Here is a 13,251-nt window from a genome sequence, read left to right as displayed (position 1 = left end):
AACATCATGCACACTAAGTTTAGTGGATTTATTTTTCTATCCAGTGCAAAAAATGATAAATTCTCTCATGCTGAAGACTTTTAATCAAACAAGAAAGCTATGAGATGCTTACAAAAAGAGAACTACTGTAAATGGTGAATAAAATAGTAAAGAATAAACCTGTAGTGACTGGATATCTATACTTGGACAGGCAGGCAGGTGTATACAAAGTCTGTTGTGGGTTTTGGTAAGATTGTGTGTCTGTGGATTATCCGTAGTGAAATTGTCACTACAAACAGCATCTGTGTGGTTTCACTGTCCATTTGGATCACTGGTGGACTCAGACGTGGAGCAGGGAGATGATTTCTTCTTGGTGCTCTTATGTTCGAGAAAAGACCCCCTTCGTATGCCTCTAAGGTATAAAACACAATTGGCTTGCTTCTGAGAGAATAAAATTTGACAAAGTGCCCTCTCTGATGCACTTAATGGACACAATTTGACAAATTGCCTTCTTTGGTGCCCTCTATGTGGACAAAAGCTGGCATGGTGCCCTCTTGGTGGTCAAAATTTGGCTTAGTGCTCTGTAAATGGTAGCGGTGGGAGTATCAATACTGCAATATCGATATATCCATATTTAAAAATCACTCGTTTGGTATCGGCCCCTCTAGCAAAGTATCGATACCAAATGAGTACCATGAAACACATCTCACCACGGCTTCTCCCCCGAGTGCCTCCCTGCCTCTCTCCCCAAGACTGTTTTGGCTTTACTGTTCGTCTGTGTCACATGAATTTGGAGACCAATCGGACGTCAAGCCTAAGTATCATGTGACTTTGGGGACCAATCATGAATGAGTAAAAGATTTCAGCAACTACACTCGCTCGCGTATGATAGTCTGTGATGTGAACCTGGTTGTTGCATGCCAATACAATGAAAAGTATCAAGACCGAGTTGTAGAAACATAAAAAGATAAATATTTCTATGAAAATCATTGATGACGTTATTTTTTTACATTTTTGCTTGAAACTAGTGGCTATAGGTGGCTAATAAAGCCCTTCTATCAGAATTTGAAAATGAAATGGGCATTTTTATGTTGTTGATATTTCAATGTTAAATACATGTTTGTGCTATGATAATATTTGGTTTATTTTATTTTTTACCTGCTTGCACAAATACTTTAATTGAAGTTTCTCCCTTAATGAATTTCTGAATGATATGCATACACCTTTTTATTTGCCTGAAATTTGGACTTTTGAAAGTTTGCAAGTCCAATATTTTATTCTTTCTTCAAAAGTATTGGTATCAGTATCAGTATCAATAAACTTACATCAAAAAGTATTGGTACTGCTATCGAATTTTTCAAAAATGGTATCGCCCTTCTCTAGTAAATGGACCAAAATGTTGCTAAATTGCTCTAAAAAAGTTAACAAAGCTCCCTAAACTGCTGTCTGCCTGCTGTCTTGCCGTTTGCTTATTGCCGTCTAACTGGACAAAATTTGGGATTGTGCTTTCTAAGTGGACACAATTTGACAATTTTTTCTTGAGGTGGGCAAAAATTGGTCCACCAAATTTGACTTTGTCCTCTGTAAATGTTGAAAAAAGTGGCCTAGTGCTCACTAAATGGACAAAACCTTGACAAAGTGTCCTCTGAAGTGTCGTGTATGTGGACCAGATTAGACATGTTGCTGTCTAAGTGACCAAAATTGGGTGAGCTGACCTCTAAATGGACCCAAATCTTGCAAAGTGCTTGTTGATGTTGCTTGGATGCCCTCTGTGTGGACAGTATTCTGCATTGTGCGCTCTGTTGTGCCCTCTTAGTTGACAAAATTAGGCTTAATGCTCTCTGGACCCAAATGTTGCTAAGTCCCTGGACAGAAACTTGACAAAGTGCCCTCTCAGGTAACATCTGTCTGGACCAACTCTGACATATTGCCCTCTCAGTGGACACAATTTGGCATGCGGCTGTTGGTGTCCTCACAATTTTACCAGTTGACCTTTTAACTGCCCTCTATTAAAAAAGAAAATAAAAAAGGCCTCCACACTAAGTGGATATATGACAAAGTGTCTCCAGGCTTCCTCTAATTGGACAATACATGATTAATGACCCTCCATGCTGCCTTCCCAGTGGCCAATAAGTGATAAAGTGCCTCATCAGTGGATGAAGCTGCACATCCAACAGTTGAAAGAATGCAGTGCTGCTGTAAAGTTCATTGCCATCGACATCCTCTCTTGTCGAAGTGGTTTGTAGTTCCTGGTCTGTTTTTACAAAGCTGTGTAAGGTATAATGATAAATGATGAATATTGAACAGAATTTCTGACTATTTCACTTTAAATGTTTGACAACTTTAATAATTTTGCGCAACTTAACACAGCAGGTATCCTCAAACATCCTGAGTCCACCACTGACGTGTATCATCTGGTGCAGAGGTGTCAAACTCAAGGCCCGGGGGCCAAATCCGGTCCACGGAACAGTTTAATCAGGCCTGCAGGATTATCTTATATTTCTGTTGTAACTGGCCCATCAGTCTGAGGTCTGCAGATTTCCTCAAGTATAAAAATGTCAACTTATCCTTGATGATTTAAGTTATCCCTGTTAAGTCATGAAATATGAAAAAATAAGGAGTAAAAATACTTAGATAAGAAGTCAGGAATGTGGGAAAACTAAATTGATTTGTGTTTAATTTCATGTTTTTAATTTTGCATTGCAGAATTAGGACTCAAATCAAAGATTTGACTTTTTATTTCATACTTTGTACATTTCAACTCATAATCTTGACTACCTATGTAAGATTTTGAGCTTTAAGATTTATAATTGTACATTTAAGTCATATTTTGACCTTTTTTAACTAATTATTTTGTATTTTTTCTCATATATACATCTCCTAACTTTGACTTCATAATAATTATCCTATCCTCCTTTTAGACTCACAATTTAAAATGCTGAATCGTATTTTGACTTTTTATTTCAATTTTTTACTACAATTCGATTCACTGACGATTCATTAAAATACTGAATGATTTCGATTCGGTCTACTCCAATCTGATTACAGAACAAAAATGAATTTTTGCTTTAACAAAAATTAGCATAAAAGGGGAAAACAAGATGATTTCATAATAATCTAAGTTTATTTGATCTTATTTTATATTTATAAAACTAAATGTCCTTCTGTACTTGTAACTTCCTCAACATTATTAATCCCAATAACAGTACAAATTAAATATCACATTTTCCCAAGAAGCACAAATTAAAACGAATTTAAAGTCACAAGGAGATTTGGATAGACAGAGCTCTGTGTGTCTGCTAGTACAGGAGAACAAGGGGTTAAAATAATATTGAAAGCAGTCAAATTAAAACAGCTTTCTATACATTTTTTTTCCTTTCATAATTCCTCTTAATGTGAGTATTCAGTCTACATGTAGCATAAACATGGTTATTTCCGTTTTCTGTATTTCTGACCGTTCTTGATTGTTTTTTTATTCTTGAATTAATTCACTGGAGAACAGCTGATCTCCAGCTCAGTGAAGTCCTCTCTGTTTCATATTAGTGGACTCAGATGTATTGATTATGTCCCCAAATCAGTCACTTCCAACAACACGTTATGGTTGTAAACCCCGTGAATAAAGGGGCTGTTGTTACGGTGATAACTGAAGAGTTTTAACTCAGAAAAGTGTTTATGTTCGGGTCTGTTTGTGCTGCGTTTAGCTTTAGCATCTTAGCTAAACCTCAGCTCCGCCGTCTCAACAGGTGAGATTTGTGAGCTGCCGTAGTTTTAATTGCTTTTCTCCAAAGCGTAAACTGGGAACTGAAAGACGTTTAGGCGACAACCGGTGAAACACATCCAGCTACCTAGAGAGCACCTACAGCGAACGGAACTCTCATTTAAAGGTAAAAGGTCACCACGGGTCAGGCGGGATCACAGACGCTGAGCCAGAGCATGGCAGAACGGGCCATGAGAACAAGCAGCAGAGCCTCATGAACCGATCTCTAATGTTAAAACGGGTCCAAAGACCGGCCCGTGGCTCATTTTTACCCATTCACTCAAACCACTGACGTCAAGATCGGATTATCTTTACACCACTGATTCTGGCCTTTTAAACTCACGATTTTGACTTTCTTTCATTTTTATTTGCCTCTAAAAAACATTATTTTTCTTTTTCAATTTCATTTTTTGACCTTTTTGAACTAAAAAAATATTTTTTTAGATTGGAGTCTTCAAACTTATCTTTTTAACTTTTTAATTTCAAACTCATTTATCATCAGTGCTCATATTTTATTATTGGTGAATGAGGTTGGCAGTTAAAGAGAGTTTGACATCCCGGCTCTAGTGTCAGCATTCAAATGATTAGAACACTTAAAAAAAAAAAAATAATAATAATAATATATATATATATATACAGAAGTTTACGTACACTATATAAAAAGGCACATAAACTTTTTTTCTCACCATCTAACATTAAATCAGATTAAACTTTTCCTGTTTTTGATCAATTAGGATTACCAAAATTATTTCTATTTGCTAAATGTCACAATAATGAGAGAGATCATGTTTTAGACATTTTTTTATTATTTTCTTGAGAGTCAGAAGTTTACATACATTTCAGTAGTATTTGGTAGCATTGCCTTTAAACTGTATGACTTGGGTCAAATGTTTTGGATATGCTTCCACAAGCTTCTCACAATAGTTTGCAGGAATTTTGGCCCATTCCTCCTGGCATAACTGGTGTAACTGAGCCAAGTTTGTAGGCTGCCTTGCTCGCACATGCCTTTTCAGCTTTGCCCATAAATTTTCAACGGGATTGAGATCAGGGCTTTGTGATGGCCACTCCAAAACACTGACTTTGTTATCCTTAAGCCTCTTTGTAACAAGTTTGGCAGTATGCTTTGGGTCATTGTCCATTTGGAAAACCCATTTGCGCCCAAGCTTTAACTTCCTGGCTGATGTCTTGAGATGTTGCTTCAGTATTTCCACATAATGTTCTTTCCTCATGATGCCATCTCTTTTGTGAAGTGCACTAGTCCCTCCTGCAGCAAAACAACCCCACAACATGATGCTGCCACCCCCATGTTTCACAGTTGGGATGGTGTTCTCAGGCTTGCAAGCCTCCCCCTTTTTTTTCCAAATGTAACGATGGTCATTATGGCCAAAAAGTTCAATTTTAGTTTCGTCAGACCACAGAACATGTCTCCAAAAATTAAGGTCTTTGTCCCTGTGTGCATTTGCAAACTATAATCTGGCTTTTTTATGTTTCTTTTGGAGTAATGGCTTCTTCCTGGGAGAGTGGCCTTTCAGCCCATGTTGGTACAGGACTCGTTTGACTGTTGATAATGACACAATCTTACCAGCTTCAGCCAGCAACTTCACAAGGTCTTTTGCTTTTGTTCTTGGGTTGAGATGCACTTTTCAGACCAAAGCCCGTTCATCTCTGGGACACAGAACCCGTCTCCTTCCTGAGCGGTATGATGGCTGGACATTTCCATGGTCTTTATACTTGAGTATAATTGTTTGAACAGATAAACGTGGCACCTTCAGGCATCTGGAAATTGCACCCAAGGATGAACCAGACTTGTACAAGTCCACAATTCTCTTCCTGATATCTTGGCTGATTTCTTTTAAAATTTCCCATGATGTTACACAAAGAAGCAGTGTGTTTCAGGTGTAATCTTAGTGTATGTAAACTTCTGACTTTAAAGAACGTAATAAAAATTGTCTTTAAAAAATCCTTTTCTCATTATTCTGGCATTTAGAATAATAGAAATAATTTTGGTAATCCTGATTGACCAAAAACAGGAAAAGTTTAATCTGATTTAATGTTAGACAGTGAGAAAAAAAAGTTTATGTGCCTTTTTATATAGTGTATGTAAACTTCTGGTTTCAACTACATATATATATATATATATATATATATATATATTTTTTTTTTTTTTTTTTTTTGTCTGCAGTCTTCCATGTTTTAAAACCCAGTAAAATTTGAAAGTTGTATAAATGCAGTCAGCCTTCCACTGCTTTTATAAGTGCAGTTGCTACATGTCCCTTAGCATCGCTAACTTTCCTGCTAAGTCTCAGTCTGAACACACTTAGAGAAAGTTTTAGCTGTGTGTTATTAACAGAATAGCCAGAGGAATACAGTAATTGGTTATTAAAGGTAAAATGCAACCTCTGGTTCCTTTAAGCGCCTCGGTACGGTGGTTTAAGGACACAGCAGGCAGCCCCGTCTCAGCCACTCTGACCTCCGGCAGAGACCGATGAACAAGCATGTGTGTCCAGAGCAGCTGACAGCTCCTCCAGCTTTATAATGCCAGTGGCAAGGTGATTAAAAGCACCGCTCCCCTGCCACCGGGGCTGCTGGGCGGCTTGACTAGAGGCCTGGGGACACGTCAGTCTTCATGTGGCCACAGCCGAGGGGCTGCAGCCAATAATTAATTAGAAAATGGAATCAAGAGGGCCAGCACAATGGAGCAGGATGCTTTCTCTGGGTGTTTGTTTAAGATTCGAGCCCAACTGATGCAGCTCGTGTCTTTGTAGGAGCATGTTTTTTATAATTTCATCTGTAATTGTGCTGTCAAGTATTCACTATTCAGAGGGAAAAGATGCATGGCAGAAATGCCACAATGTGTTATTATCTGCACAGCACAAGAACACAATAGTATAGCGAGCATTGTTACGACACTGTGCATTGTTGTCTGTCACAATATGAATTATACATATTTTGCATTTTCCCAGTCAAACAGTACAATGGTGTCATGTGTTTGGGATCTTCTGGCTCACATTGTCCCTCATGGGGATGTGAAAAGATTTCCAGAAACATGTTTTTAAGGGTCAGAAAGACTGAAAACAAAAGTTTTCAAAGAAGCAACAACTTCCTGCTTTCCTCACGGGAGTCCTCCACCCAGGTGGTGATGGAGGTTTCTACAAGCTTTAGATGCAAAGGTAACAAATGTTTCAAACGATATCCTGCCTTTAAAAAAGGAAAATAAAAGAAGAACAGTGCTGTCTGAAGATTTAAGCATATGGTAAAAGATGAGTAAGTGTTTAAATAATGAGTGACAGCATTACCTGAAGGTTTGGGTTTCTGTCTCCACAGCATACAGACAACACACCTGACAATAATTTACTTAAAGAGTACAGCCAGAGATGTACTTCCTGTTTCATCCTGTCTGGTTCTGTCATGAGGGTTCTGGTAAACACTGTATGCTTGTCTAAAGTAAGTTCAGGTCATATATGACTACCTGATGTGTGGGATACAAACTACAGACATGGAGACACTCATGGAGGCCATTATCTTATTAAGAACTCACCTCAGGTAGACGTCATTAATCAGTAGTATCATCAGATCAGTTCAGACTGATGGCCGATAGTCAGAACCAGCGTTTACTGGTTTCAGGTGTGATTTCTATGCTGCCAGCACCTGTTATTGCCTCAGGTGAGTTTAAATGAGCATTACATGCTGGAAATAAAATGAATACCCACAGTTTTAAAAGGGTGCCAATAATTTTGTCTGGCCCATTTTTGAGTTTTGTGTAAAATTATGTCAGTTTTGGCTTTTTTCTTCTGTTCTATGTGTTGTTCCAATGCATATAAAGGATATAAACATGTGTACCAAACATTTGTAATTGCAACCACCACTGCCAATACTTTCGTCCATGACTGTAAATGGGTTAAACTGTGGAGTTTTGTGAAGTGTAGGGACCATGTTCTATGTATCTATTAAGAGCTATGAAGTACCGTCTTTCCTCCCATTCACAGCTATCCTCTACTTCCTGACCCCCAATGGACATTTACGCATCATCAGAACCATGGAGTGTAAAAAACCTTTTGCACACATTCAAAAACAAATGATCTATGCTTTTTTTCCCCACTGACATGGCTTTGATGCTGTTTTTATCCAATTTTTGTTCTTCAAACATTTAAATCCACACATTTAGATCAGAGAAATCAATAGGTTTTGGAGGTAGCTTACCCTCAACCTCCATAAAAAAAGATCTGTTTTTGGACAGACACTCTGCTTCTGTTCCTGGGGACAATGACTGCGTTTACATGGACTTGAGTATCCCAGTTTTGTTTGTGCATGTATACGTCTTCACAAGAAGGGATATAACAGTATCCTGGTTTTTGAGACACATGGTTTTGCTACCTGGAGAACTCCAAAAGAAACCGGGATACTGTGCCATGTATCCCATTTCCTGGCTGCTGTAGACGACCTGTGAAGGTGCGAGTTTGATTTTACTTAATTTAACTTCTGATACAAATACTGCATCTGTGTGGCGGAGGAACAGCTGATCTCTGCCCAGAGAGAGTGACAGCTTGGGGGCTGTGTCTGCAGCGGATCAGTCTGTGCAGTTTTGTGTCAAAACCCACTCATAATTCGATAAAACGTGAACTAAACGGTTTAATTTTTCAGCAATGACTGAAACGTGAACGTAGTTTACTCTGGGGACAGAGAATGACCACTCATGCCATGAGTTACCGGGAAGTAGAGCTCTGTGAGATGAAGATGGAAAGACGGCACTCGGTAATCATCCTGCACAGTTTGTCATCGGTTCCCAGTCCTGTAATTTAGAAACAATGACTTTTCTGGTTTCCTTTTCAAAGTAAAAGCTTAAAGGGATACTTCAACATTTTGGCAAATTTGCCCATTGCCATAATCCCTATAGTCTCACTAATAGGTTTGTTACCTTTAGTTGTCGGTGCAAGCTATTTTTAGATCGGCACTGCAGAGTTAGGCGCTGCTCTGCCAACGCAAGGGAGTCTTATGGCATCCCGGCTTTCCCTCATCAAACTCATCGAATACACAATCAAACAACTCCAAAACGCTCTCGTGGACAAGTTGTGACCTGCACATTCACCACGCTATGAAATAATCATGTCACATTACAAGATGGAGATGTTTTAAAGGTAAATGCAAAGCCGGAACTACACTCCAGACATGGATGCTGCACTGCGTCACTCCGCCCAGTGGTTTACTCAAGAAATAGTTCAGAGTATTTGCTTCATGTGTCGTAATGTTTCATAATTATACATTATTATGATACCATTTCTGCAATGTGATGCAGGCATTTAACTGTGTTAAACCCAAAATAACAGTGATCTAATTCTTCTCTAAATTCAAACTTACCTCGTCCGGTGTTGAGAAATTACACCACAACCGTGCAGATATGATTCAGTGATCAGAAACTGGGATACTAGTTTTTCTCATGTATTCAGGGATATGAATAACTGGGTTTCTCTGCGCATGTAAACACAGTATCCCAAATATGATAAGAACCGGAATATGACTCATAACCGGGACACTCAAGTCCATGTAAACACAGTCATTAAGACATTTATCAGGTTCAGTCTCATCTCTTTGTATTCCTCTCCACTGGTTTTTCCCATTTTTCTGCCATCAGTATGTAGACATTACTGCTACGATGTAGTAATGGCTTCTATTTCAGACTGTTTTAATCCTTTTATACCCTTTTTAAAGAGCAAATGAGTGAAAACTAAGAACAGAGTAAAAATAAACCCCCTATTGGAGCTATGGGACCAATCAGTGAATGAGTTAGTAACCTCTAGTCTTCTTCAAAGTTAGCCCAGAGTAATTATGATTTATTATGACAGCATTGTTGTCCACAGAGCTGGCCTCAACAAGTACTGAGTTATTATCATGCAGTGATAAATATCCACAGCAGTGTTACTAATATATCATTTAATAGCGCTAGAGATAACTTCTGACCCTCCATTTGAACAAGCTGGTCCAGAGATGAAATGATTCTCCCTCCAAGTCAGTCTGATGCTTTTCTAATGAGCAGTGTGGCAACCATGAATAAAATCAATCATGTATAGCACCACAGCAAGCCAGAGAATTGTCAAATTTGTCAGCTAATTTCATGCTAATTGAGTTATTATTTTTAACCTCATCACTGCTCTGATCATGTGGAATAGAGAGCCCTTTTCTTATGAGTCATTAATTAAGCTCAAAGCATCAATCATGATCGTCTCTCTCTCACCCCGCAGTACCCGCCAGGATCACGAACATATCCAGAGACATCACAGTCAACGAGGGGAGCAGCGCCAGCCTCATGTGTCTGGCCGTGGGTCGACCTGAGGCCAACATCATATGGAAGCATCATTCACCCAGAGGTAGGACGCAGTTTTTGCAGCTTTATTTGGATGGTTTTCTTTCAGGTTTTGTTTTTTATGATGATGGACTGCAATGGATGGATTTTAAGACACATAAAAAAAAAAAAAACACAGTTCCAAAAAAGTTGAAGCGTTTTGCAAAACGTCAATAAAAGCAGAAGTGGCTGTTTTTTTTACTTCTTGTAAACCCATATTTTATTCACAGTAGAAAATAAACAACACATCAGACGTTGAAACTGAGACATTTCACTATTTCATGAAAAACATATTTGATCATTTTGAATTTGATGGCAGCAACACATCTCAAAAAAGTAGGGACAATCCATGATTATCATTGTTTAGCCTCCCCTCTTCTTTTAACAACATTCTGTAAATGTTCTGGTAGTGAGGAGTCCGATTACTGGGAGAGGAATGTTGTCCCATTCTTTTCAAATGTAGGATTCCAGCTGCTCTACAGTCCTGGGTCTTCTTTGCTGGATTATCACTTTTCTAATGCTCCAAATGTTTTCTATTGGTGAAAGGCCTTTACTGCAGGAAGGTCAGTTCAGGAACCAGACTCTTCGCCTGTGAAGCCATGCTGTTGTGATGGATGTGGTATGTGGTTTAGCACTGTCATGCTGAAATAGTCAAGGTCTTCCCTGACAGAGATGTTGTCCTGATGGGTAATCTAAAACCTTATTCTTTTCAGCAGTGATAGTTCCTCTCCAGATGTTTGAGCTGCCCACGCCATAGGCACTAATGCAACCCCATACCATCAGAGATGCAGACTTTAGAACTGAGCCAGGAGAACAAGCTGGATGATCCTTGTCCTCTTTAGTCCTCTTTAATCCTATTTAGTTCTAAAATTGATCATTTGATTTATTTGACCACAGAACAGTTTTCCATTTTGCCTCAGTCCATTTTAAATGACCTTTGGCCCAGAGAAGACAGCAGTGTTTCTGTGGTGTGTTGGTTGGTTTATGGATGGCTCGACCAACTGTGTTGAAGGACAATAATTTCTGGAAGTGTTGACATGAGCCCATGCAGTGATTTCCAGTACAGAATCATGCCTGTGTTTACTGCAGTGGCCCCCAAGGGCCCAAAGATTAATCGTACGAAATACTGACTTTCAGGCTTATCCCTCGTCCACTGAGATTTCTCTAGATTCTCTATATCTTTGGATGATATTGTACTCTATATACAGTGCTTAACAAATTTATTAGACCACCACCCAAAGTAAGGTTTATGTCACAGCTGCACTAAATTAACAGCACTGGTAAAAATTGGTAAAACCAAAATAATTTTTTATGTTTTTGCAATGGTTAATACACCAATATGTAGAAGCTCTTTAACCCGAATGATATTTTTAATGCTAAAATATAATTATTATTGTTGTCCATGAATTTTCAAATTTACTGATTTACAAAAAAACCCCTGAAAAAATAGTAAAGCACATTAATATTTCTTGATTAATATTTCAAATTATAGTTATTTACTTGCATTCCTGAACAGAAAAAATGAGTTTTAGTGGTTGAATGCTATGCTTGATTCATTTCTGACTCCTCAGAGAAGCCCAGTGAGCCGGCTCAGATTTGGGTCTAAAAAGGCGAATTCAGTTTGAAATCCCTCATTCCTGTTCAAAATGGTAAAACGTGGAGAGCTGACTGAAAATGAAAGAGTTCGCATTAAAGCACTTCACGATGCTGGATGGTCTCTGAGACAAATATGACAGGTGGTCTAATACATTTGTGAAGTACTGTACATTGGATATTCAAAGTCTTCACAATTTCACATTGATTAACATTTTTCTGAAAATTTCCTGCAGTTTTTAGACAGTTTTTCACACATTAAGACCCTGCCTTTCTAAAATGCTCCTCATATACTCAGTCATGTTATTGACCTGTTGCCAATTAACCAAATTAGTTTTAAAATACTCCTCCAGATGGTTTCCATTAGTACCACTTACTTTCCCAGCCTTTTATTTCATCATCCCAACTTTTTTGAGATGTGTTGCTGCCATTTCTCAGTTTAAACATCTGATATGATGTTTCTTGTTATTTTATGAATGAAATGTACATTTATGAGATTTTAAATCACTGCATTCTATTTTACTCACATTTCACACAGTGCTCCAACATTTTTGGAATTGGGGTTTTAAATATATGCTGATTCATTAGCAGGATGAATCACACATAACAGCTGATGTGGCAGTGTGGTGAAAGCTTCAGTAGCCGCGAGGGTAAAGCTGCTTTTGAAACATGCCTTGTCCCGGGGCGGAGACCTTGAATCTGTGACCGGGTGGAAGAGGTGGAGTGGATGAATGGATGAGTGGGGTCCTGGCTGTGTGAGCTCTCTGTGCTTCAGAGCTTTGTTGTTGAGGTCTGAGAGGTTTTGAGGTGGAGAGTCCAGTGATTTTTAAGGCAATGTGTGATGCAGATATTTTTTTTTACTGTGTGCTTGGTGACCAAACATGACGAGCAGTAGATAGGCTCGATGATGTTTTTATACAGCAGTGAGAGGAGATGAGGTGAGACAGACAGAGCTCTGAGTTTGTACCTGACTGAAAGTCTTACTGACAGTTTCATGAATGTCAGGCCAAAGCTAAGGTTAAAGGGATATTTTGGTGTTTTAAAGGTTGGGCTGTATAAGGTTCTTAGCAGTATTAGTGGCTCTAGCCTCCAGAGATGTCAGTGAGCACTGTTCTCCTCTTAAAGGGGCAACGCTCACTAAAATCTCTCTCACTAATATTGACGAATACCTTATACAACCAGCTTATTTAGCCATCCCTTTAATGCCCCAGTGTGATGACCTGCAGGTTACTAGTGTGTGGTATTCATCTACACCTGGGCAGACCTGGCCAGTCTCTCAGGTGTACAAGATCCAACATGAAACCTACACACTCTCTGCTCCTCAGCTAAGCTCTGAAACTTCACTCACAGCCGCTCAGTATCTCTGGGCTCTTTGTGGCTTTATGTTTTTGTTTAGAAGTTCATTCTGTCAGCTCTGTTCACACCTTCATCTATCCTACCTTGCACTTTGTCTCATTTTCGGCTCAGCGCCCACCCACTCCGGTTGGATGTGTGTAAGACTTTTCTCCTGACCCAGCTCATGATACCTGAAACTGCTGGTCTTCTCTGAACAGTCTTGTTCTCTGAAGTCTTGTTTTGTTTGTTT

General features: G+C 38.9%; 1 protein-coding gene across 2 annotated transcripts in view; it reads left to right on the top strand.

Moving 5' to 3' along the window:
• The window catches only part of opcml (opioid binding protein/cell adhesion molecule-like), a 449,122-nt gene that overhangs the window by 310,637 nt on the left and 125,234 nt on the right, over nucleotides 1-13,251 (top strand). For both annotated transcript variants that reach the window (XM_041800529.1, XM_041800528.1), the window contains one exon: nucleotides 9,973-10,098. In XM_041800529.1, the coding sequence (XP_041656463.1) occupies nucleotides 9,973-10,098 (126 nt within the window). The remainder of the gene's footprint in view (nucleotides 1-9,972; nucleotides 10,099-13,251) is intronic.

Source organism: Cheilinus undulatus, linkage group 12, assembly GCF_018320785.1.
Source record: "Cheilinus undulatus linkage group 12, ASM1832078v1, whole genome shotgun sequence".
Taxonomy (NCBI): Eukaryota; Metazoa; Chordata; class Actinopteri; order Labriformes; family Labridae; genus Cheilinus; species Cheilinus undulatus.
Note: the sequence above shows the minus strand (reverse complement) of the source record. Positions and strands in the feature narration are given on the sequence as shown.